This window comes from Mesocricetus auratus, unplaced genomic scaffold (genome assembly GCF_017639785.1).
Source record: "Mesocricetus auratus isolate SY011 unplaced genomic scaffold, BCM_Maur_2.0 Super-Scaffold_15014, whole genome shotgun sequence".
Taxonomy (NCBI): domain Eukaryota; kingdom Metazoa; phylum Chordata; class Mammalia; order Rodentia; family Cricetidae; genus Mesocricetus; species Mesocricetus auratus.
Window position 1 is genome coordinate 18339223 of NW_024429186.1, and position 26526 is coordinate 18365748.

The following is a 26526-nucleotide window of genomic DNA, read 5'->3' on the forward strand; positions in this document are numbered from 1 at the left end:
ACTGCCGCTGACCTACATTCACATTTTATGTTGTTTGTGTCAGTTGATTTCTCATTGGTTTTCCTTTTGGAGGCAGCAGGAATTCACAGAGTCCATAGAAGGGTCGAGGACAGAACTCGAAGTAAAAGTCTGCAGAGGTGCCTGTTCTGAATTATTTTTAAAACTTTAAAGTTTACATGTTTATCTAGTACCTTTGTGCATGCATGTATGTGTGTGCTCGTTTGTGGGGGTCAGAGAATAACGTGCAGGGATCAAACTCAGGCCAGCAGGCTCAGTCTTAGCTGCTTTTACTGGCTGGCCGTCCTACCTGCCCTGTTACCTTGTTAAAGAAGGGACCGTTCTGAGAAGTTCATCCCAGCTAGGACACCACATCTAATTGCTGCTCACTGGGGTTTTGTGCAGTGAGGCAAGAACAGTTGCATGTATGCCCTGGTCACTGTCACCCTTGCTGTAGTGGGATGGACAGAGGTTCCATTTTGCACTGCAGAGTCCACAGTGTGTGACAAATCTTCTCTGGGAGCAAATGAACCACAACCAGAGTGACAAGGCATCACACTGGGATCAGGGGTGTGTGACAGTTGTGCTAATTGCACTTAACTCTGAGGGGCTGGAATGTGGGAGATGCTAATTTTCTGCTTGAGGCTCTCCTGTATTTTTAGATATCCCTGAAAAGAAAATAGAAGAGACTTGTCACTGGCACCAAGAAGATGCCTGCTAATGAAGGTTGTGACTATTTGCTGAGTGTTTTCTGAATGCCAGGCACTGGCATTGTCACCGGCACGTGTCACTCTGCACATTTGTGTGATGAGGAGAGTCTCCAAAATGTTACAGTGTGCCCCTGACTCACAGGGTAATTGTGCAGAGAAGCAAGGGTTCAAAGTCAGCTGTCTGCTCAAAGCATCCCCCACCACGCCCCTTTACTTCAGTATTTTGTCCAGCAGATCTATAGTTAGGTAGTAGCTATGATTTTTCTTTTCAAACAAAGCTTTAAAATAGCACAACAGAGAAGAGTTGCCCAACATGGTCTACGGACTAGTTCATGCCTGTCTCTGTAACCAAGAGAATTGAAGGCATAGGCTCCCATGAGAAACAGTGCACAAAGGTTTGTGGTAGGACTCTTTGGATATACAAGAAGTGGGGGGGGGGCAAAATTCAGCAGTCTACGAATGGATAAAGAAAATGAAGCACTTTGATACAGTGGAATATTATTTGGCAATCAAAAGGAGTGAGGCTTTAAAAATAGATAATAGTAGTCATACAGCATTGTACTAAATGCAGCTTGTAAACGGTTAATCTTACCTTTGTGCATTTTACCTCAATTTAAACAGTAATAAAGCTGTAATACTTGCTAAATAACTGTGAAGCTTGAAAATACTTTGATACATCTAGCCAGACACCAAAGATCAATCCCATATGACTCCATTTTTATGAGTTCCTAGAAAAGACAAATCCATAGAGGCAGAAAATGAGTGAGCGGTCTCAGAGTCCAAGAGAAGGGGCATGGGAAGGAACTTCTGGTGGGGGCTTCTTTTTGGGGTAATGAAAATGTTCTGGAATTAGCTGGTGATGTTCCACTGAGTTATATACTATAATACATTTTATAATATTTGAACAGTGTCTCAGTCAAGCTGTTGTTTAAACATTGATAAACATCAGAGCAAATGGATATAATTTCCCCACCTGGAGTCTCTCCAGCTACTGTTACCCTAAGGCAATAGTGATACAAGTAATATTCATCAGTGTCATTTATCCACTCATTTATTTTTGAAGACTTATCATGTGCCAGACACTGTTTTCATCATTTAGCTTTTTCTTTCTTTCTTTCTTTCTTTCTTTCTTTCTTTCTTTCTTTCTTTCTTTCTTTCTTTCTTTCTTTCTTTCTTTCTTTCTTTTTTTTTTTGAGATAGGGTTTCCCTATGTGACCTGGCTGGGCTAGAACTCTGTCTGTAGACCAGGCTGGCCTCAAACATAGAATATGCCTTTCTCTGACTCTCATTTAGCCATCTTACATGGAGAGCCTTGCTTTACAATCCACAGGCTTGGCCATTATAGCTATTGATTAATGCATGGAGACTCGTGCAGCAGAGACTTTACAGAATGGAATATATTGCTAGAGAACTACAGCTGTGGATTCAGACTGGCTGGCTGGACCCCAGCTCTGCCTTGTTTTTGTATCATCTTGGGTAAGGTGATTTATTTGCCAGCTCAAGGCCCAGTCCCTCTGTCATGGAGCTCTCAGTTATCTGGCAAGTAGCACTCAACACCTGTTATTGTCGCTGCATGTTAAATACATGTTGATATATGGTTATTAAATGCAGACTTAAAGAGCATAAATTCAAATCACGGACTGAGTACTTCAGGTTGAATTTGCGTCTCGGTTGCTTGCAGAATTATAGAGTGAGAAGAGACATCACTGAAAGAATGTTTGCTCTGGCAGGTAAATGTCGAATCTAGGACTGGCTTCATGTCTGTGTCTCTGTGTGTAGATATGTATTTAATGCCTAATAAGGATATGCTGAGCCTAGAAGGAAAATACTTCTTGGTGGTTCTCAAAAGGGCCCGGCCATGACTTCTAGCCAGGATCCACTTAAACTCACAGAAGCTGTGGGTTGACAGAGACCTCCCCGGAGACCCGTGACAGCTTCCCCCGCCCTTCATCCCCAGCATGGGTGATTTCCATAGTCATGTCCCTCTCGATGCCCTGCACACCTCATCTCCCATAGATCACAGCACACCTGATACCTGTGGGAACCCTGAGCCCCTAGAGAAAAGAACACAAGTTCAGCCACCCAGGGCGAGCTGCCTTCATTATAGCTTTGCATTGTGAGTCGTGAGCTCTTCCTGGATTTCCTTTCAGCTTTGAAACTTGAGATCCCAACCATTGTCTTACAGCCTTTAAAGGCTACACCATGGTGCTGGGTTATCAGAGATGTGAAATTATACTAAGTTTAGTACGTCCAGTTACAAAGTCCAGTTCCAGACTCCCCGTGGTCCGGTTTCAGCGGCCCCAGAATGTGTCTTTTCCTGTGTCTGAGTTCCGGAGCTGTGGCTAAGATAAACGACGAAAGAATGACTGGTGCTGTGGCTCACAGGTCCTCTGTTACATTTACAACTTTAGCCGTGAGACATGGTTATCCTGTTCATGACTGTTCAGCCTGTAGCTCAAGTTAGTGTCTCAGAAGTTCATAGCACAGACAAGGACTGGGAGGTTTGGCGGTCCTGGAATTGCCCAAGGTGGGAGAGAAAAATCTGCACTGGACTTTGGTTTATAAGACTCAACTTGAAACTCATTTTTATTGCCTTGGTGGGAGTGGGCACTGAATTCACTGCTGTTAGCCGCTCAGTAAAAGATATTGCCAGACGGAAACAGGGAACAAGGGTCAAAGCATGGTAGCTTTATTATTTGTTAGCTGTGGAGTCCTAAATCCAGTCAATCTACAAGATTGTGAGCACCTTCCTTGTAGGGTAGCTGTGGAAATCAGAAACTGCACATCAAACCCCAGAGAAAGACCTAGCTAAATGAACTTGGATTAGTATGGGACAGTCTTATACCCAGAGAAGGCCAGGGCCTCTCAAATATAGCCAGGCATGCAGGAATTAAATAACTAAATAGGACAGTACAGAGGCTGGACATGTTGCGGGAGGCTCTCAGCCCAATTCTCAGCTGTCTAGCACCCTGTCCTATGGTGGCCTTCCCCTGGTCTTTTGCCCCCTAGTAGTATCTCAGCTTTCAACACTGTACCCTGGACAGCCTGGGAAGGGCGTGACCCCCAGCTCAGGGCTTCTTCCACAGCACATGGGCTGTCTTACAGTGTCTACTTCTGACTCTTCCCCAGCACTTGGGCAGGTCACTTAACTTCTCAGAGACTCTTCTCTGAGTCTTGAGGAGTGGGCAGATAGTACATACGGAGTGTTTACTAAATAGTCAATGTGTGGGGAAGAGCTTTGAGGGTATACAATACAAATGATTTGATCATTATTCATTCATGGGACATGTATTAGCCTTCGCAGAAGGACCTGTAGTTGTTAATCCCTCTGTAGAAACTTCATCCAGTAGCAGGGAGATGAACTATAGACTGGGTGGGTATTCTGCATTTTCGAAACACAGCAATATGGTTAGCTATATTTATTGCTAATGCTTTAAACCTGGTTTTGGATGTCAGATAGCATTTTGTTACGGCTTGGCTGTGGCTAGAGTGTGTCCCCCAAAAGGTTTGTGTGCTGGTTCCTAGGGTGCTAATGTTACTGGATGATGGAACTTCTAGATATGGGAGCTAGTGGGAAATGATTAGATCACTGGAGCATGATCCTTGGAAGGTATTGATGTGGCTGTTAAGTGACAACCATTAATCCGACACCATGAGGACCTTCCACAAGACCACAGGGAGACTGGTTACTGTGGACTCATGCAGCCCAGACCCTAAATGTTACAAACTTTCTATCTAGCTCATGATCCCACCCAAAGCACTGGGCCTCATGTGGTGGCTTGTAGGTTGTAGAGCTGGCTTGAAAACCCTTATTAACTATGTGTGACTGTTGCTTGTAGACCCTGAGGACTGACTTTGGCTTTTTGGAACCTAGTAAAATACAAGGATAATCAAGTTATACTAAACAGACTTAGTGTTTCTTTGATTCAGAGGCCTTGGCATGTCTCTGAATAGCTTGGTCCTTGCCATGGACATAAGTGGTCAGAGACCAGCCTGCAGGGATACAGTGTCAACCAGTGGAGCCAACTTTTTTCTTGACCTTTTAACACGTTCTGGGGGATTGGTTTTCCTTGTATTAAACTACCAGTTTCAGCTCTGATGTTATTTGGTTGGTTCTTATTCAAGAAACTATGAAATAATTTCTCTTTTTTCTTTTTCTTACTTTTTTTGTTTTGTTTTTTTGTTTGTTTCAGAGATCCACCTGTCTCTGCCTTCCAAGTGCTGGAATTAAAGGTGTGCGCTACCACCACCCAGCTCAGTGGATTGATTTATGCAGAATAGATATTGCAAAAGAAAAGATTAGCAAATTTGAGAACAAAGCAATAAAAAATATGTAAAACTAAACAGGGAAATTTTCTTAAGTGGAAAGAATATAGAGTGTAGCCCTTGTCCTTCTTAGTTTTAATTGTTGATTTGACACAGCCCACAGTCGCCTAAGGGGGGCAATTGAAGGGTTACTCAGACCAGAATGGCCAGTGGATGTGTCTATGGGGGTTGTCTTGGTTGTTACTTGATAGAGAAGGGCCCAGCCCACTGTGGGCGGCACTGTTCCCTGGCAGGTGGTCCTGAGCTGTGTAAGCAAGCATAGAGCAAACAAACAAGCAGCATTCCTCCAGGCTTCACTTCAAGTTCCTGCCTGAGTTCCTGCCCTGACTCCCCCTAGTGATGGACTGTGGCATGGAGGCATAGGCCAAGTAATTGCTTTGCCGGCCACACAAACACTTTATTCTCCTAAGTTACTTCTGGTCAGGGTGCTTTTTTCACAGCAAAGAGATCAAGCTAGACTATAACTGAACCGTATGACAATGCTAGGTGACTTGATATACCTGTAATTAAAGTCATCTAGGAAAGGAAATGGGGACCACAAGGATTTTGTTTTTATCTTTGTGTGTATGTGGTCTGTATATTGTCATGTGTGTGGGTGCAGCCATGTGTCTACTACAGGGCACATAGAGAAGTTTGAGACCACCTGCATGTGGGTTCTTGCCTCCCACTTTACATGAGGCTGTCTCTTGTTTCCCCATTGTGTATACCATGAGCTGGACCACAAACCTTTGGGGGTTCTCCTGTCTCTGCTTCCTGTTTCTCTGTAGGAGTGCTGGGATTACAGGAAGTGCTACCACATTTCTGTTCTGGGCATCTGAACTCGGGATCATGGCAAGTATTTTATCCACTGAACCATCTCCACTGCCAACATAAACATTTCTGAAGAAATAATGGCTAAACACTTTTCTAGTTTTTACAAAACTATAAACACTCAGTTCTAGGAGCTCAGTGAAGCTCAAGTACTTCATAATTCAAACGCTCACACCCAATGATGAAACCTGAAAAATAGACCCATATAAATGAACAGACTGAGAGTGAGAAATGGGATTCTTTTCAGGAAACATGCAGGGGGGGATTGAGTGGAGCAACATCTTTGGAGGGAGATTGAGGGGGAAGCAAACCACCAACCTTGAATTCCCTTCCTAGTGAAATAGCTCCAAAGATGCAGATCATATATAGCATCCCCAGACATAATACAGCTAAGCAGTACTAGGACCATCCCACCTAATATATTAAAGGGATTACTTTGGGCACCAGAAGGAAATGAGAATCAACAGTGGATGCTTAGCACAGAAGAGCCCAGCTGTATTGCTGAAAGTAGAAAAGTAAGTTTCTTTAATATGTAACTGACTACTTAATACAAATACCAGCTATAAGGGGACAGATGAAATCATCCATTATAAAGGCTGTTCACAGCATGTGAAGTCATTTGAAACAGATCATAGCAGATAGAAACCAAAAGCAACAGACAAGTTAAGAAGTGAGATAAATAGTGCTAGCCAAATAGAGGGCAGAAGAAGAGGGGGAAGGAACAGAACACAGGCACATGGGACAAACACACGCCTCAGCAAATGTCACTGTGGGGATCTGTTTGTTTTTTGAGATAGAATCTCACTGGGTAGCCCAGGCTGGCCTCAAGTGTGTGAGCCTAACCTTCAGAATACTGGGATCGTGGGCATGTGTCACCTTGTTTGGCTAAGTGTAAACGTTCCAAACACTAAAACTAAAAGATCATCAGAATGGAAAATAAGGAAGGTTCGTTCCAGTGTTGACTATATGAAGTATTTTAAAAACAATGACACGGAAGATTGAGAGGAAAAGGGACGAGACCAGTGCTGTGGTTATGCTAACCAGATGAGAATCAGAGGAGCAGGATTAAAGTCGACAAAGGTGGTGTTGAGACAATGAAGACAATCTATTAAGGGATATAGTAACAATTCTAGAGTTTATATAGCCAGTAGAAGAGCTTTAAAATACATGGACAGCTGATAAAACGTCACAGAGAAATGGGCAGATATACAGTTATGCTATGACTCAGTACCCCGTTCCAATAAATGGAGAGCAGGATGACAGATCAATAAATTACAGAGAGAAGCGCAGGAAAACACTGTGTTGACTTGACCCCACCGACCTTTGTATGGCATTCCACCTTACAACAGAACACACATTCTCTTCTAGCAAGACTTACAAGATCGACTGTATTCTAGGTCAGAAACATGTGACAAAGTGAGAAGAATTCAACTATGTTCTCTAATGCTTGTCAGTGTTCCTCATGGCACTAACTACAGGAAAATGTTCACACTTTGGAAAATTTATTCATACTTACTGTGTGTTACATAAAGAGACACAGACCAAAATCAATAGAGGTAAAAGGCATGGAGGAAAGAGTTTAGAAAAGAACATACTTCATCTTAGAGTTGTCCTCTCCCTCCAGAGTCCTGCCAGCAGCCTTCAGTTCTCCCAGCCGTGAGTATGATGGTGCTCACCAGGCACTGGTGTTAGTATAGAGAGATCACCGTGAGGACACTCACCAGACACTGGTGTTAGCATAGAGAGATCACTGTGGAGCACTCACCAGGCACTTGTGTTGGTATAGACAGATCACCGTGAGGACACTCACCAGGCACTGGTGTTAGTATAGACAGATCACTGTGGGGCGCTCACCAGGCACTGGTGTTAGTATAGAGAGATCACCGTGAGGACGCTCACCAGACACTGGTGTTAGCATAGAGAGATCACTGTGGGGCGCTCACCAGGCACTGGTGTTAGTATAGAGAGATCACTGTGGGACGCTCACCAGGCACTGGTGTTAGTATAGACAGATCACTGTGGGGCGCTCACCAGGCACTGGTGTTAGTATAGAGAGATCACTGTGGGGCGCTCACCAGGCACTGGTGTTAGTATAGAGAGATCACTGTGGGGCGCTCACCAGGCACTGGTGTTAGTAGAGAGAGATCACTGTGGGGCGCTCACCAGGCACTGGTGTTAGTATAGAGAGATCACCGTGGGAAGCTCACCAGGCACTGGTGTTAGTATAGAGAGATCACCGTGGGAAGCTCACCAGGCACTGGTGTTAATGTAGAGAAATCACCGTGAGGACACTCACCAGGCACAGGTGTTAGTAGAGAGAGATCACTGTGAGGATGCTCACCAGGCACTGGTGTTAGTAGAGAGAGATCACTGTGAGGATGCTCACCAGACACTGGTGTTAGCATAGAGAGATCACCGTGAGGACGCTCACCAGGCACTGGTGTTAGCATAGAGAGATCACTGTGGGGCGCTCACCAGGCACTGGTGTTAGTATAGAGAGATCACCGTGAGGACACTCACCAGACACTGGTGTTAGCATAGAGAGATCACTGTGGAGCACTCACCAGGCACTTGTGTTAGTATAGAGAGATCACCGTGGGACGCTCACCAGGCACTGGTGTTAGTATAGACAGATCACTGTGGGGCGCTCACCAGGCACTGGTGTTAGTATAGAGAGATCACCGTGAGGACGCTCACCAGACACTGGTGTTAGCATAGAGAGATCACTGTGGGGCGCTCACCAGACACTGGTGTTAGTATAGAGAGATCACTGTGGGGCGCTCACCAGGCACTGGTGTTAGTATAGAGAGATCACCGTGAGGACGCTCACCAGACACTGGTGTTAGCATAGAGAGATCACTGTGGGGCGCTCACCAGGCACTGGTGTTAGTATAGAGAGATCACTGTGGGGCGCTCACCAGGCACTGGTGTTAGTATAGAGAGATCACTGTGGGGCGCTCACCAGGCACTGGTGTTAGTATAGACAGATCACTGTGGGGCGCTCACCAGACACTGGTGTTAGCATAGAGAGATCACTGTGGGGCGCTCACCAGACACTGGTGTTAGCATAGAGAGATCACTGTGGGGCGCTCACCAGGCACTGGTGTTAGTATAGAGAGATCACTGTGGGGCGCTCACCAGGCACTGGTGTTAGTATAGAGAGATCACCGTGAGGACGCTCACCAGGCACTGGTGTTAATGTAGAGAAATCACCGTGAGGACACTCACCAGGCACAGGTGTTAGTAGAGAGAGATCACTGTGAGGATGCTCACCAGGCACTGGTGTTAGTAGAGAGAGATCACTGTGAGGATGCTCACCAGACACTGGTGTTAGCATAGAGAGATCACCGTGAGGACGCTCACCAGGCACTGGTGTTAGCATAGAGAGATCACTGTGGGGCGCTCACCAGGCACTGGTGTTTGTATAGAGAGATCACCGTGGGACGCTCACCAGGCACTGGTGTTTGTATAGAGAGATCACCGTGGGACGCTCACCAGGCACTGGTGTTAATGTAGAGAAATCACCGTGAGGACACTCACCAGGCACTGGTGTTAGTATAGAGAGATCACCGTGAGGACGCTCACCAGACACTGGTGTTAGTATAGAGAGATCACTGTGGGGCGCTCACCAGGCACTGGTGTGAGCACAGACAGATCACCATAACAGAAGACAGTCTGGAGATTCACCCATTGGTGCCAATATGATTTTCCAGAAAAGTGCATTTCCTTAGGGAAGGAAAATGTTGTTACGTGGAATTAGAAAGCTGGAGGTCTATTTGTAAAAAGGTCAGCTCAGTCTTTACCTTGCAATTTATGTAAACATGATGGCAGTGTGGATCAATTCCTACATCCCAATTTTAAAGGAAATTTAAAGCAAAGCCTTGTTAGCTCAAACTCAGTCCTTTTAAAGAAAAATGGATACGTTACATTTCATCAAAAGTTTATTTCTGCTATTTAAAAAATATCCTCTTTGTGCCTAGGCTCATGGTGCTGGGTGGTTTGTGGTTGATCTCTAGCCACCCAGGGCAAGTGTCCTCTTAAAAACTGTTTAAAGAAAAAAAAAAGAGAAGAATTCATAGAATGGAAATATTTCCACACCACAAATCTAACATTTGTATCTAAAATATACAAAAGCTGTCAAGTCAGTAGGAAAACTAGCAACCTTGTAAGCGCGCTAAACACTTGACTAAAGATGTGTAGATAACAAGTAGGCACATGAACAAGTGGATGGTTGGAGTCAGTGGTCATGGAAATATGACTCTAAACACAGTGAGATGCCTCGTCCTGCCCTCTGGGGGAATGCTGTTTAAAAGTTCCATGGTAGATCTGCATAAACAGCACCCTCAGCTCTGTGAAGACAGGACCTTCAGCTCTGTGGAGACAGACAGGACCCTCAGCTCTGTGGAGACAGGACCTTTGGCTCTGTGGAGACAGACAAGACCCTCAGCTCTCTGGAGACAGACAGGACCTTCAGCTCCGTGGAGACAGACAGGACCTTCAGCTCTGTGGAGACAGACAGGACCTTCAGCTCTGTGGAGACAGGACCTTCAGCTCCGTGGAGACAGGACCTTCAGCTCTGTGGAGACAGACAGGACCCTCAGCTCTGTGGAGACAGACAAGACCCTCAGCTCTCTGGAGACAGACAGGACCTTCAGCTCCGTGGAGACAGACAGGACCTTCAGCTCTGTGGAGACAGACAGGACCTTCAGCTCCGTGGAGACAGACAGGACCTTCAGCTCTGTGGAGACAGATAGGACCCTCAGCTTTGTGGAGACAGGACCTTTAGCTCTGTGGAGACAGATAGGACCTTTGGCTCCGTGGAGACAGACAGGACCCTCAGCTCTGTGGAGACAAACAGGACCCTCAGCTCTGTGAAGATGGAGTAAACTATGGAGATAATAGATTGGTGACAGTCTAAACCTGAGGGCAGGACTGAGAGCTGACTAAATCCAAGCAGAAAGCATCATTTGAGGATGATGAGAATATTCTAAACTTGACTTTTGTTTGGGTTTCTGTTGCTATGAAGAGATACCAAGACCATAGCAATTCCTATAAACATTTAATTGGAGCTGGCCTACTGTTCAGAGATTTAGTCCATAGTCAGCACAGCAGGAAACATGGCATTGTGCAGGCAGACATGGTGCTGGAGGGGAGCTGAGAGTTCTGCATCTGGATCCACAGGAGCAGGGAGAGACTGTGCCACACTGGACGTAGCTTGAGCATATGAGACCTCAAAGCCCTTCCCCCAGCAAGGCCACACCTCCTAATAGTGCCACTCCCTATGGGACAAGCATTCCTAATCAGACCACCACAAATTATGATGATACTTAGTGCAAGACTGTGAATTTATTTAAATTTTTTAATACATAAAGCAGGCAAATTTTATCTCGTGTATGCTATACTTCGCTACTGATCTCAGAATGATATTTAATGATCAAGACAGATAATATTGGTAAAAGAACAGATGGGTAAGTCAATAGAACAGAGCAGAGCTAAAAGGTAGATCCATTCAACTAAGATTTGACAGAGGAGCAAAGGCAGCTCAATATAGAAAGATAGTCTTCAACAAACAACGCCTGGACTGCTGAACACAGTGCAGAAAAGTAAAGGATTTAAACCTAGTCATGGACCTCAAATATTATGTCAAAATAGATAAGTGTCAAAATAAAATGCAAAGCTATGAAGCTCCTAGAAGGTAACACAGGAAAAATTAGGTGACCTTGTGTTTACCAATGAGGTTTAGTTACAATATCTAAATATCCATAAAAGAAAAGGTTGATAAAATTAGAATTTAATAAAGTTAAATCTGTGAAATAAATAATAATGTTGAATCTGTGAAAGATGCTAGTAACAGAGTGGAAAGAACAGTGTTTGGCTTGGAAGACTGGGGGTGTGGCTCATCTGGTAAGGTTATGTCTGTGAAAGCATGCAGAGCCCTAGCCTAGTATAAAAGCCTGGCAGGTGCTCACAATGTCAGCACTGGAGAGCCTGACATAGCAGGGTCCCTGGGGCTTGCTGGACTCAGTCTACCTGAATTGGCAAGCTCCAGATCCAAGTGAGAAACCCTATCTCAAAAAGTGATGTGAGATAGGAAAAGACACCCCATGTTGAACCCTGCCTGCCCCAACAATGCATGCTCACCTACGCACAGATGAACATATTGTGAATACACTCTACAGAAGCCATAGATTTTGAAAAAAAAATCACAAAATAAATATTTCTGATAAAGGACTTTCATTTAAGACTCAACACTGGAAATCCCTGAATACCCAAACTGAAAAAGAGCAAAAAATTTAACCAGGCAGCACTTCAAATAAGGCGTGCAGGTGGTGAATAAGCATGTGAAAGTACTTGACCCCAGTCATCAGGGAAGGTAGAGTGAGACATCACTGTGCCCTTGACAGGCTGGCAACTCCCAGACCAGCAGCACCGGCGCTGGGCAGAAGCAGGGCAGCAGAAACTCTTCGGTTCTGCTGGTGAACAGAGCAATACAGTACCTTGGAAAACAATGAGACTCTTGTTCTGAGTCAAAAGGCCAGAAGCAGTATGGGGAGGTTTCTTCCAAACCTATATCTTCAACGATGTTTTGCGTGTGATCTAGAAATTACACATTTTAGTATTTACTAAACTGAATTGAAACTTAATGTCAACAAAAAAGAAAGAAAAAAATCCTACACATGGGTGTTTATAACTTCTTCAATAGCCAAAACTAAGCAATCAAGCATTCAACTGGTTAGGTAGTCGAATATTAGTTAGCAAGAGAAAGAAATGAGCTAGCAAGCCATGAAGGGACATGGAGTAGAGTCCACACTGAATATTAGTACCTAACATGATGTATGTCAGTCAGGAGACTAAAGACCCATTAACTGTCTGGTTTGGGACAAATCACTTTCCTTGTCATGACAGGTTTCTACCTCTTCAGCTGTACAGGGAATTGATCTGCCCCTTCCAATTCCAGACTCTCTTGAGCTGGAATGTGCATCATGTCATGGGGCCCTTGAAGCAGCAGAGATCCTATTGTAAAAATTCTGCCACATCATCCCACCACGTCTTCCCCCTCTGCCTTTCGGTGCCTAAAGACTGATTGTGATTTCTCCGGGCCAACTGAAGGTTGGTGGGCACCAGCATCAAATGTCTGCTCATCTTCACGTTGAAATTTTTTTTTGCCTTGCATGCTTTTTATATCTCAACTGTAGACTCTACCCTGTTAGAGTTGTTTCTATGAGAAAAATGCCTCCAGACAATGTTGTGGGTTTTCTTTTAGCCCAGAACTGAGAAACGATCCACATGTTCTAATTATTCCTAAACTCTTGGCCTGAGTGTTAGTCTGAATGGGAAAAGGTTTCCCTAGTTTCTAGGCACCGCTCCCTCAGAGCATTGAAAACGCGTTCCAAGGTATGCCCCAGTGACCCAGACACCTCCTACAAGCTGACACCTCTTAATGGATCCCATGTCTTCCCAGGAGCACCACTTTGGGGTCATGCCTTTGATATAAAGGCCCTTGGAGACACTTCAAATCGAAGCCAGAACTGCCAGATTTGCTTATTTTTAAAAATTGCCAAAGAGCTTTGGGCATCGTTGAGGGAGAGTGTTTGTATTGGTCAGGAACCTCCTGGGACAGGGTCCGTAGGAAGTAAGACCTTTAGTTGACTGCTGTAACCCCAGGGGAGCTGCTGGTGTACTTCCAGTCCAGTCTGAAGGCCTGGGAACCCCAATATACAGAGGCATGGGTTTCAGTTTGAGAGCCAGCAGGCCCCAGGCCAAGAGGAGCCAGTGCTGCTGTTTAGCCAGAAAAGGCCATGCTCTTCTCTGTCTTAGTTGTCCTATTCTATCCAGGTGACTAGATGAGGCCTGCCCACTTAGGGAGAGCAACACACTTACTCAGCTTACCATCCCAAGTGTAAACCTCATTCAGAAACACCCTACAGACACCCGGAATGTCTGTCCACATGTCCTGGCACCCCATTGCCCAGGCAGGCTGACAGATCAATGACACTGTAGTCTTCAGAACTGAAAGGTTGGTGGCGAAGGGCCCTCAAGTTCAAACTGAATCAAGCTGAAGTAGACTGCATTGTGAGCAGCGTCTTCTGTAGCTGCAACTATGCCTTCTGGTGCTGCACTTTGATGCTCTGCTTGTCTTAAGAGAGGACAGTCAGGGTGTGCTGTCACACGCCTTTCATTGAGAAGCAGAGGGAGAGGCAAGCAGATCTTTGTGAGTTCGAGGCCAGCTTGGCCTACTTAGGGAGTTCTAGACCAGCCAGTACTACATAGTGAGACCCTGACTCATTAAACGGAGGACAGGTTGGAGGATCTACTCCTCTCATAGCCTCTTATGGCGCAGACCATTTTCTGGCCCTCTAGAGGGAAACCTAAAATTGAGTCCCACGAAAACCAACTCATCCAGTTTCTGTGTGTTTGCTTTGCTCTCAGGACTTTGTTTAGAGAAGCTGCCTGTTTCATCCTCTACCAGCAATCTCCATGTGGACCGGGAACAAGATGTCATCACCTGCTATGAGAAAGCTGGGGACATCGCACTCTTGTACCTCCAGGAGATAGAAAGGGTAAGAAAGAACCGTGTTTATTACAGCTGGCATCCTCCCCTTGACTTCATACCAAATCCAAGTGTGCTCAGCTGTAGGCTATCTCTGGAACACCTTCGACCTGTGTACCTCTGGGTACAAGTTCTGCTTGCATTCCTGAATGTTATAGAGAAAATGGCCATCGGTGTGGTCTCTATGTCAGTGTGTGTGTGCAGATACGGCAGCATGGGCTGTCCATACCTCTGCCACACTGAAACTGGACAACCACTCTTGTTTTCCTGGGTTGAGATTCCTACTTCTTTGCATGCTCTTCCTACCAGTAGGTATCCAGCTGGAGTTTGGGCAGCTTTGCATTGATAGCATGGCATAGGACTGCCAGGGACTTAGCTAGTCTGTTTGGAGCAGAGACTGCCTCCTGAGACTGTCTGGGAGGTCCTAGAAGTCACATGTTTGCTCTATGGCAGGGGAAGGAAAAATGGCAACTAACAAGAATGTCATACCAGCAGAGACTGAGTGAGCAGAGGATGCGGGAGGCTGGATGGGGTCAGGGATGGGGCCAGAGAAGGGGTCAGGGATGGGGTCAGAGGGGTCAGGGATGGGGTCAGGGAATGGATCGGGGATAGGGCAAAGGAGGGTAGGGAAGGGCTCAGGGATGTGACTAGGAATGGGGTCAAGGATGGGGTCAGGGACTGGAGTCAGGGATGGGGATAGGGATAGGGCTAGGGAAGGGGTCAAGGATGTGGTTAGGGATGGGGTCAGGGATGGGGTCAGGGATGAGACCAGAGAAGGAGTCAGGGATGAGGTCAAGGATGGGGTCAGGGACTGGAGTCAGGGATGGGGATAGGGATGGGGCCAGGGAAGGGGTCAAGGATGGGGTCAGGGATGGGGTCAGGGATGAGACCAGAGAAGGAGTCAGGGATGGGGTCAAGGATGGGGTCAGGGATGGAGCCCAGGATAGGTGGGCATCTTACCTGTTCAGAAGGATCCTTGTCTTTCCAGTCTGTTCTTTACTAAGCTCCTTCAGAGCTCAGCCTCAGTTTTCCCATCTATAAAAACCTCATAAAAATAGTCCTACCTCATGAAATTCTTGCAAGAACTCTATAAGGTCATGTGGATAAAGACACTTACTCTAGAGCTGGAGCATATTAGATTCTTGGTGTCACTGATTTGTAATGACAACAATGCCAAACAGTTTCTTCTGTAGCACTTTCCCGGGGTCTAACCAAAGCTGGACTGTGATCTTAGCCCTCTCAGGTCCAGATGTGCATCTGTGACATTGTTTGACATGGTAACCAAGACTTGAACACTGATCAGAAGGTGTGTTGTTCAGAAGGTGTGCTTTCCATGAGTTTTTCCATGATTACAGGACATAGGGGGACTAACTAAACCTCCTCTCTCACGGGTGCAGATAGGGAGCAATTCTTACATGAATCATTTTATAGTGTATTGGTGGATGTGGGGAGAGTCAGAATTGTCTCTGAGCAGAGAAAGCAGAAACTGAGGCGTGGATGGCAACTGGGGAGAATCATTCGACCTGGGCCTACCTAGCCATGGGGTGTGAGTTCAGGTTGATAGACTCTCCGGCTGTATGCTGTTCATTGGAAGGTTCTATGAGGAGTGAATTTTGTTGTTGTCATCATTGATTGATTGTGCAGCTGATTTTGAAATCTATGTTCCTCCCTCTCTGGTGGCCAGCACGTGGCTGTGGAAAACTCAGTTCATCCTAGTTGGCCTCTTTTTCTGACCACACAGCTTGGCTCACCCAGAGATCTTTATTTCTCAGCTTACTGTCCAGTTGCCCACTTTGGAGCTGCCCTTCCCTGACAGGGAGAAAGGGACTCATCTGTCACATGTGTGTGCAGTGATACAGGAAATAGCAATATAATAACTCCCTGGTTCCTGCTGAGTTCTTCAGCGGCACATCAAGGAAATACATAGTCATGGAATTCAAAAGAAACTTCCCTTCCTGCTTCTTCACCACTTCCTTCTGTTTTTGGTTTTAGAGATCACAGGAGTTAGATTTTGAAAAGAAAATTAGGGCCCGAGGACACCCAGTAAGTTTGGCCAGTTAGGAATCAGCTCTCTCCCAACACCCAGTTTATCTCCAAGCCACTGTGTGGCCATGTTGAACTGTTACCCTCCCACCCCACACCCTCACTTGTGGAAAGCACTCTGAGGTATTGGACTTGGAGAACCTCGGCTTCCAGAACCACAGACAAGCACAGTTTCCTGCCTCCATGGGAGCCCAGCTTTTCTGCATGGCTCTTTCTGGCTCTGGTTTTTCCTTTATGGGAACTTGGATCTGCCCAGACTTGAGCAAGGAGAGAGGTTGACTGAGCCAAACATCTGTTTTGTTTGACTGCAGTAGGTACGTAAGACATTTTACGTTGGCCAGTCTAGAAACTGAGGGAAACTGGGCTTCGAGGAAGTGCAGAGATTCATCGACCTTATTTGTTTTTAAATTTGAACTCAGTTGAGTTGATTTTGAACTGTTAAAGAATCATGCTGGAGGGAAAGCAGGAATTGACTCTGAAAGGGTAAAAACCTGCAAGCCTGGGACAAATAGTGCCTCATCTTCCAGCTGTCCTACGAAGTCGCTGGCCAGAGGCAGTGTACAGTGGCTTCTGCCCTCCTACCACTCTGGGGTGAGGAAGCTGCTGTTTGCCAGGATTTATTTGCGTTTTTTAAAGACCACTGGCTTTTAACTTCATTCATTCAACAAAAATAAAGTTTTGGGAGAACTCTTGAGGTTTTTGTAGTGCGGTGGCTAACATTTCTCCTAATCTGTCATTCTCTGAATCTCCCTGTAACTGGCCTTTTTGTTCACCCATATAGGAACTGTACAGAGGGACAGTGAATGACTCTTCAGGAAGGGGACTGATCTTGCCTTCCCCTTGAGTCTGCTAGTTTAAGCCTGGAGAGGCAACAGAGCAGTACAGTGGGTTGGTGCTGGAATCCTGGTCAAGACTCCGCTTAGCTGTGGAACAGTGAGGCATGTCACCTGGCCTCTCTGTGTTCAGGAACCTCATCTATAAATAGCCACAGTAACTGCCATATAGTGTTTCTCAGTGCCTTGTTAGCACACAACAAATATTAGCATACTGTCCACTACAACCTTTAAAAGTTCCGGGTGTTTAGATGAAAATCTGGACAAGCACACTGTCTTGTTAGGAATGTGGAGATAAGTTCGTGTAGTATCCTTTCGGAGTCATGGGATTGCCCTGTCTGTTATGAAGCCTGCTCTTCCTGTTCCTGGGTTCTGGATTGTTCTTCACACCCAGATGAACCTTGGCCTATTCATTTGTTTCTTGTGATTCATCTTTCTGTTTTCATAGTGGGACCGAGGTTGTCTGATTTTTGTTTTGCTTTGTTTTAGTTTGTTTGTTTGTTTTAGTTTAGTTTGTTTTTCTGTGTAGCTTTGGAGCCTCTCCTGGCACTCGCTCTGTAGGCCATACTGACCTCGAACTCACAGAGCTCTGCCTGCTTCTGCCTCCCGAGTGCTGGGATTAAAGGTGTGTGCCTGGAGTTGTCTAATTTCAAAGGCTTTAAGATCCAGCTATATCAAATAGCATGCTAGGTGCTGGTCTCAAATGTGGGGGTGGGGTCAAGGGAGATGAGTCAATGAAAACTGTGTTCAGGGTTTGTTTAGGGTTGTCCTTGTCAAGTTAGGCTTATAGAGATATGCACCAATGATGTTCTCTGATAGTTTGTTTTCTGAAAGAGAATAAAATACAGCAAATATTGTATGTAAAATAATTTGATCAGACTTATCAAATTCAAGCAAATAACATTAGCAGTGACATAGGGTAGCCTTGATTAGTTTATATTCAGATAATGGCAGCATGCCAACAGTAAGTAAAGTTTTCTGCTCTGTAAGGCACTTCTGGTGGTGCAGTGATATGGATATAGATGATCTCATCCTGGCTGTCATAACCCAAGCCCTGCTTTTGGCACATGAGGTCATCCTGCATATACTACCTGGCCAGCTGGTGGTAGCATTCTAGAGCAGGAGCAGGGCCAGGACGGAACCCTACCTTCTGCTGACCGCTCATTTCTTCACACCCAGTTTTGGAAAAGAAGCTAAAGCTAAACTGCAGGGCGTCTGTAACTGTTTATGGCCACTTTAATGCTAAAGTTCCAAGAAGAAACGCCAGGTGCCCAAGTATTGCAGATCCCAGCCCCGATTCCTTCTCCTCAGCTGCTCAGAGACCTCAGGTCACGAAGATGTCTGCCATGCAAGGGAACTTGAGTGGCCTGGCTGAGTGATGGATCCAGAGCAGGATCACATTAAGGTCACTGTGTGTCCTGATTCAAGCTAGGTGCTGATGCTGAGAGAGGCAGGTCTTGAGTCGAGGGCCCACTGAAGTAGCTTTCAAATGTGAGACAGTCAAGAGACAATGTCCTCCCTGCTCAATTTCCATCTCTTCACTTTGGCCCAGAGCATAGGCCAGTACACGAACGCTTCCTTGCAGAAATGTCCAGAGATGAACTGACTACTCTTGCCCCTCTGGTTTTGAGCCTGACATCTGACTGCCTGGACCTGTACTCCACAGCATTCTTAACTCCAGAAAAGCCTAGTAACCAGAAGGAAACGGTCACTTATGTTCACTTCCACGTGTTCTTGTAATGCCTTTGCCTTCAAAACAGCAAAGCATTTTCTTTTCTTTTCTTGATTTTTTGAGACAGGGTTTCTCTGTGTATCCCTGGCTTTCCTGGAACTCTCTCTATAGAACAAGATCTGCCTGCCTCTGCCTCCCGAGTGCTGAGATTAAAGGTGTGAGCCACCAACTCCTGGCCAGGAAAGCATTTTCTATCTGCCTTGTTTTTACTATAGTATTAAACTTTACATCACTTTCATGGTTATATATTATTTCAGGTGATAACTTATTATTGGGTCTAATGTGGCAATGTGCTCCAGGCAGCTTTTCCCTTGCTTTACACTATTTCCTAGGGCTGGATTCCCAGACGTGGGGCTATTTCTACCTTTTTTGTCAACCATGTACTGGGTCATAGTCAGTTCTCACACCTTTCAACTTCTGCAGTTCAGGAAGGAGACGAGGTGGTGCTCCACATCTGACAAATTGCTACAAAGTTATTTTCCAGGTAAACATGATGTGTTGTGTACTTAGTTTACATTTTTCAATTATTAATGGGATTGACATGTCCCCCATATTTGCTTAATTGTTATTATTGTTGTTGTTGTTTTAAAGATTAGTGTCAGATCAGTATGATATCTCAATGAGAAAAGGCACTTGCTGCCAAGTCAGAAGACCTGAGTTCAATCCCAGGACTCACATGCTAGGCAAGAGTCAACTCCTACAAATTGTCCTCTAACCTACACACTTGCTCTACAGTGTGTAAAACTCCCCTACATGCAATAAGTGAGTAAATATAATAATGTTAAAGGATGTGTTGCTGAGATGCGATTTATACATTGTATAGTCCATCCATTTGAATTGGATAATTCTGTGTCTTTTGTATTTATCTACTTGTTTATGTACATGAGATAGGATATCACCTGAGCTGCTCATCCTGCTGCCTCAGCTCCTGAAGTAGCTGGGGCTACAGGTACATGAGTGCCTTCAGCCTTTTTTATTATATTTGGAGCTGTGTGAGCATCTCCAGTATTTAATCCCAGGATATTTTCATCAATCTGAAAGGAAGCCTTGTACCTGCCAGGAGTTACTCTGGCATCTATTCTCACAGTGCCGAACTCTTGCTAAGCTTTCTGCTTCTGTAAGTGTGGATGTTCTGAACATTTTGTATGACGTCACATAGTGTGTGAGCTACAGTGGCTGGCTTCTTAGACTTAGCATAACCTTCTCAAGGTCTGTTTGTGTTACAGCATGCATTGGTTCTTTTTATTGTTATGTAATCTTTTATTATATTTATTGTATCTTGTTTTAATTACTTTATTTTTTAAATTGTGTGTTTTTTTATCTGTGTGTGGGTTTGTACATGTGAGTGCAATGCATATTTAGGCCAGAAAAGAGCATAGATCTTCTGGAGTTGAAGATATAGACAAGTTGTGAGGTGTAAGATGTGGGCTCTGGGAAGCAAACTTGGGTCTTCTGCAAGAGTAATGTACTCTCTTAACTACACTTTTATTATTATTAAAACTTTAATGTTGGAGTAATCCCCATCTAAGACTTCAAAAGTTTTTTACTCTTCCCTATTTAAAAAAAATTAATTCACAAATCAAGATTAGGGTTTGGTATCATATAGTAGATATAATTAATTTTTATTACAAACTTCAATGCTTTTTTGTGGTGGCTTGATGAGAATGGACCTAATAAGCTCATAGATTTAATATTTGGTCACCAGGGAGCACTATTTAAAAGGCTTAGGAGGTGTGGCTTTCTTGGAGAAAGTGTGCCCCTGGGGTTGGACTTTGGAGTTGCATAAAGCCCATTCTAAGCCTGGTGGCTCTCTTCCTGCTGCCTGCCTGTAGATGCAGGTGTAGAACTCTTAGCTGCTGCTCCAGAACCATGTCTGCCTACATGCCGCCATGCACTCCACCCCCCCCACCCCCACCCCTGTCTTGACAAGAATGGACTAAACCTCTGAAACGTTAAGCAAGCCCCAATTAAATGCTTTCCTTCATAAGAGTTGCTGTGGTTATGGTGTCTTTTCACAGCAATACAACACTAAGATAGAAGTTGGTACTAGGGCACGGGGTATTGCTGTGACAGGTCTGATCTTGCTGCTTGTTGGCAGAATGTAGCCTTTGAGAGTTTGCACTAGAAAAGCAGTTGAATGCTTTAAGTGGTGCTTAATGGAACATTTACTAGGAGTGGGGAAGGCAGTGGTGCTGAGAGCAATGTAGATTATGATGGCTTGGCTCAAGAGGTTTCAGAGGAGAATGCTAGTAAGTAGACTAGAGATTGTTCGTGTGATGTCTGGGAGAAGAAGGTAGCTGCTTTCTGCTCTTGTCCCAAGAAATCTGAGTCTAAATTGAAAAGATTTTAAGGTTAATGGCCTTGGCAAAGGAGATCTCAAAGAAGCCTACTGTTGCCTCTGTCTTATGATTATTAGTGGTCAGTCTTATGCAGATTTATAATGAAAATTTTTTAAATGTATAGTTTGGGGGAGGGAGGGAGAGCCAGGAAGTGTAATGGAACCAAGTCCAGTGCTCATGGAGATAAAAAGGTTAAAGAAAAGCCTGATGCTAAATGGAATAAAGGGAGTGGTGACCTCAGAGCAAGACCCCATCCAGCTAAGCTTCCAGATTGTAAAAAGGGATTAAGGAAAAGCTTAATCCAGTGATTCTCAACCTGTGGATCACAACCCCTTTAGCGGTCAAATGATATTTTAACAGGCATGGTCTAAGACCATTGGAAAGCACAGATATTTACATTACAATTCATAACAATAGCAAAATTTGCAGTTATGTAATAGCAGCAAAAGTAATTTTATGAGGAACTGTATTAAAGAGTCACAGTGGTAAGGAAGGTTGAGAGCCATTGACTTAAGCAATGAAGAAAACAGAAGGCTGCTGCCTATGTAATTGAAAGAGGGAGCAAGTTCCAGCCCCTGGACATTGCAGAATTTGGTGGTTTCAGCTACATGGTGGCCACATTTGGCAGCTTGGTGTGGGTCCCAGGCCAGCTTGGTTATATTGCTGCCATGACAGGCTCAATAGAAGCCAAGTCAAAGAATAGACCTAAGTTTCAGGCAATACCTGGTTCCAGGAAAGACCACAAACTGAGACCACCCAGTCACCACCCAATAATGGACCAATTAGCATCCAAGGGGGAAAAGACCTAACATTTCAAAGAAAATGCTAATGTCCCAACCATTGTAGATAGGATCACCAGCTGTCCCTTAGTCCAGAACACACCCATTCCCTTTCACCAAGACACTCTTAGACAAATGTCAGCCAATTAGGGGTCCTGAACCTTAAAAATTCCCTCATCTCTACTATGATTAAAAAAAAAAACCTTACCCCACCCAGGCTTGACTCTTTCTTTCTGATCTTACAGCTGCATCAGACACATGGAGGGTCCAAGCTTCAGCTTGAATAAAGGCTCTTTGCTTTTGCATATGAGTTTGGACTCCATGGTGATTTGGGGCCACCCTACAATCTGGCCATCAGGGTGCCTTAATGAAAAAGCTTCAGAACATACCCTTAGGAACCTTGCCATCTCAAGAGGACCCAGGCTCTCAGCCAGCACGAGGAGCACTTTGGTGTGGGAAGAGCACTTTGAAATCAGAGAATGGTGTTTGGCCAGTGTGAAGTCAAGATCAGCTCCAGGAAGAGATGACACCCAAGTGCCCTCTATACTATATTGCTAACATATTCTGTATATAGGCATTGAGTACATTACATGAGCTAGTCAGTACTTTATTACAAAATAAATTTTATTTAGAAGGTTTTGCCCAACTGTAGGTTATTGTAAGTATTTAATATAAGGGAGATTAGGTCAAGTTGTGATGTCCAGTTAAGTGTACTAAATGCTCTTCCAACTTATGATACATTTATCAACATTAACATGTTGGAAGTTGAGGAGTTTCTCTAAGAAGGATTATATGCCATGACTAAGAGATGTACAGTTTAGGAAGATAGTTTATCATCTTAATGGAATGAAGCATGTTGGCATAAAGAATCTAATCATTTCAATAGATTCAAAGAGAGCATTTGATAAAACCCAACACCCTCTCATGGTTAGTGAAAAAAGATAACCAACAGTCTAGAAATGGGTGGGAACTTACTCAGCCTGGGAATAGAATGTATTCCCCTACGACCAGAAACAGGAAAATTAATTTTTTAATTACTTCTGTATGATATGTTACTAGGAATTCTTCCCAGTGTGTTAGGCCAGCAAAAGCAGTGAAGGACATTTCTAGATTAGAAATTCCCTGTCATATGATGCAATTGTATACACACAAAACCCACATACACAAATCGGTTGGAACTAATAAACAAATTCAGCAGGGTTATAGGATGTAAAGATTAGTATACAAAGCTATGTGTTTCTATATACTAACAAGGAATATTTTAAAATTAAAATTAGAGCATGTTCACTAATACAAAAGATTTAAATTCATAGGAATGTATATAACAAAAACACATGAACTAAAAGAAAAAGGGGGGGCTAAATAGAAAGGGAATCCTCAGTATTTGAAAAGATATCTCATACTCATGGATTGAAGTACTCAATCTGCTAAAATGATAGCTTTCTGGACATTGATCCACAAAGTAATATCTACTTTTTTGAAGAATAAAGACAAAAACAAAAATAACAAACTGGTTCATAAATTTGTGAAATTTCAGGCAACCCAGAACAGCCAAAACAAGTCTTGAAATTGATGAATCAAGTTGAAAGACCCATATGTCCTGACTCTGCATACATCCTACCCTCTGAACTTACTGTAAAACCACAGTTGTCAGCTATGCATGTAGGAATGAGTGCTGCTTGGTGGTAAAGCAATCACCAAATGTGAGTGAGCAAGGGCCTGGTTTCAGTCTTCATCACCAAGATCGAACCAAACCAACAAAAATCGGGCATCCAACTATCATCTATCCATCCATCCATCCATCCATCCATCCATCCATCATCTATCTATCCATCCATCTGTCCAACTATCTATCTATCCATCCATCCATCTTTCTCAATCAGACATTTACATAGCAATATAAAAATGGTGACAAAACAAGACTGGGAATCTTAAATCTAAAATAGCAATATAATAAAAATAGATGAAGAAAAAAATCAAAATAGAAAGCATGAATATACTAATCTCACCATCTGTACCATGTGCTATTAGTTACCATATAAAGTTGAAATATAAAGGTAAAAAATAATTATCTTCCCTTTTCCCTTATATATAGTTTTTATACACACAAACTAATACATATGTAGATACAATAAACTTATTATTTAACTTTAGTGAAACTTTTAATGAATTAAGTGAACAAAATTATTTTTCTGAGGCAGGAAATGTAACTTGGTGGTGGAGTGCTTGCCTTGATCCCCCAGCACTGGGAAATAAAGTTCTGATTCCATGACTACTTCAGTTACTTCTGTCAAACTATGAAAGCTAGCATTTATAAGATGGCCTCTTTTATAAAATGATTTTGTCTTTACTGAATACATATGTGCGCAGAGATGTGTGCATTGTTACTCAGCAGATATTATGTGGGTTATTTATGGTAGAATTGTAAGGCAATTTTTAATTTCCTTCAGACTGTACTGAATTATTTTTGCTTTTGAAAAATATAGCATTTCAAAAGCAAAGGCCATTGCCAAAAGAACATGAAGGGTAGTTTGGAAAGTTTCAGTGTTGGACCTCCAAGTTGCACAGTTGTTTCTTGAGTCTGGAAATCAGAGGAAGACCTGGATCGGTGACTGAACTGTGGAGTTGGTCACATGCCAGTGAGTTTTGAAGCTCATAGAAATGCTGTTCTCTCAAGATAGACATAAGAGAAGATGAGGAAGTGCTCAGGACATGACCCTGTCCGTCTCCGTGACCCTGTGACTTGACACACTCAAGGAGGAGAAGCCTGCAGTGGAGTGGAGATGCCTGTCCCTGCAGGAAGGACCCCTACAGAGTGGGAAGGAGCAGGGACCTTTGATAAGGTGCTGGGATGTAGTGTAGACGCAACCACCTGAATTTTGTTCTCCAACAGCTAGTTCTCCATGTGGTGCGTTCTTTCCTTTGTACCTGGAGGAAAGTTTGGAGGTTAGAGCCAGCATTTGCCTCACTTATCTTTGGAGAGTAATTTCAAAACCTTTAGGATATTTGGCTTTGCATCTTTCAAGGAGCCTCTGTCTTCTGGGAATTGTGAGTGGCACGTCTGCCGAGCACCTCTGTGTTCTCAAGTGTGCAGGGCGTCTGTCTCTTTGAGGTGTGCTTTTTTTGCTGATGTGCGTTTACAGTTCTCTCTGCACCCAGATCTCAAGTCTCTCACCTGATCAGTTGGCAGCCTTTTCTGTTCTGTTTTGTCAGAACTAAAGATTTTAATCTCAACCTGGTTATCTGTGGAACAAGGTATCAGGGGCACAAAGCCACGCTTAGGAGGAAAGGGAGTGAGGGTTACTTCCTCAACTCTTTCCATGAAGATAAATGAGTGTCACCCAGCCTCCTGACCTGAGCCCTGCAGCATGCACTTTGTCTTTTGGTGAATTCCACAGTTAGTGTCACTTGCTGGCTCTTGGTGGAGGAGTACGCCTGCCCGCCCGCCTGACCAGAGCCATTGGTAGACAGTGACTTTGTGCTCTTTGCTAAGACCTAACCCTGCTTCCCTCCACCTCCCTGGTAACGTCTTGGCATTTAGCAGAGCCTCCTGTTTGATGATTCTGCTGATACCATGCTCTGGGCTCTCAGAGCCGGCTTGCTGCAGGGCTGCCCAGATACCCCTGTGGTAGAAGGCATCCTCTGATGCCCATGCTTGCCCTCAGACACTGCACCTGTCTTTGCCAAAGGATGTTGGTTGTTCAAGTCTTACAGCGTGTTTGGAGCCAGGGTTTGAAGGAAGTAGGCATTAATCTGTATTTGATTAGTTTTCCAATTCTCTCCCCTTCTAGGTAATACTAACTAATATTCAGAACAGAAGTCCTAAGCCTGGCCCTGCTCCCCACGATCAAGAACTAGGTTTTTTCCTAGAAACAGGACTTCAGAGAGCCCATGTCCTCTATTTCAAAAATGGGTAAGCTTTCTTTGTTGTTGTCATTTTTTAATTCTACTTCCTAAGAAGGAAAATAGTCTTTTAATGTGCTGTCTCTGGTTCAGTTGTCAGAACAGGTGATTTTAATTATGAGTTAGAGACCTGAGAAGATAGCTCAGCAGGTAAAGTGCTTGCCCCACAAACATGAGGATCAAATCTACACATAAAACTAGGCACCACAGTCTTACCTATAATCCCAGTGCTGGGGAGTGGAGACAGGTGGATCCCAGGGGCTAGCTGGCCAGCCAGTCTAGTCTCAATAGTGAGCTCCAAATTCAGTGATAGTGTCTCAAAAAACAAAGTTAGAGTGCAACAGAGGAGTATGTCTCTCTCTCTCTCTCTCTCTCTCTCTCTCTCTCTCTCTCTCTCTCTCTCTCTCTCTCTCTCTCTCTGTTATAAGTGGAATGTTTTATGTAAAAAAATTAACGAACCCTGGTCCTTTTTGTGTCCTCTCTCCCTGACTCCCCTGACTCCC

At 44.2% G+C, this 26526-nt stretch overlaps 1 protein-coding gene across 5 annotated transcripts in view; it reads left to right on the forward strand.

Annotated features, from left to right (window-relative positions):
* Positions 1-26526, forward strand: part of Ttc7b (tetratricopeptide repeat domain 7B) — a 204623-nt gene that overhangs the window by 41143 nt on the left and 136954 nt on the right. For all 5 annotated transcript variants that reach the window (XM_040742629.1, XM_040742631.1, XM_040742630.1 and 2 more), the window contains 2 exons: positions 14274-14404; positions 25912-26033. In XM_040742629.1, coding sequence (XP_040598563.1) covers positions 14274-14404; positions 25912-26033 — 253 coding nt within the window. The remainder of the gene's footprint in view (positions 1-14273; positions 14405-25911; positions 26034-26526) is intronic.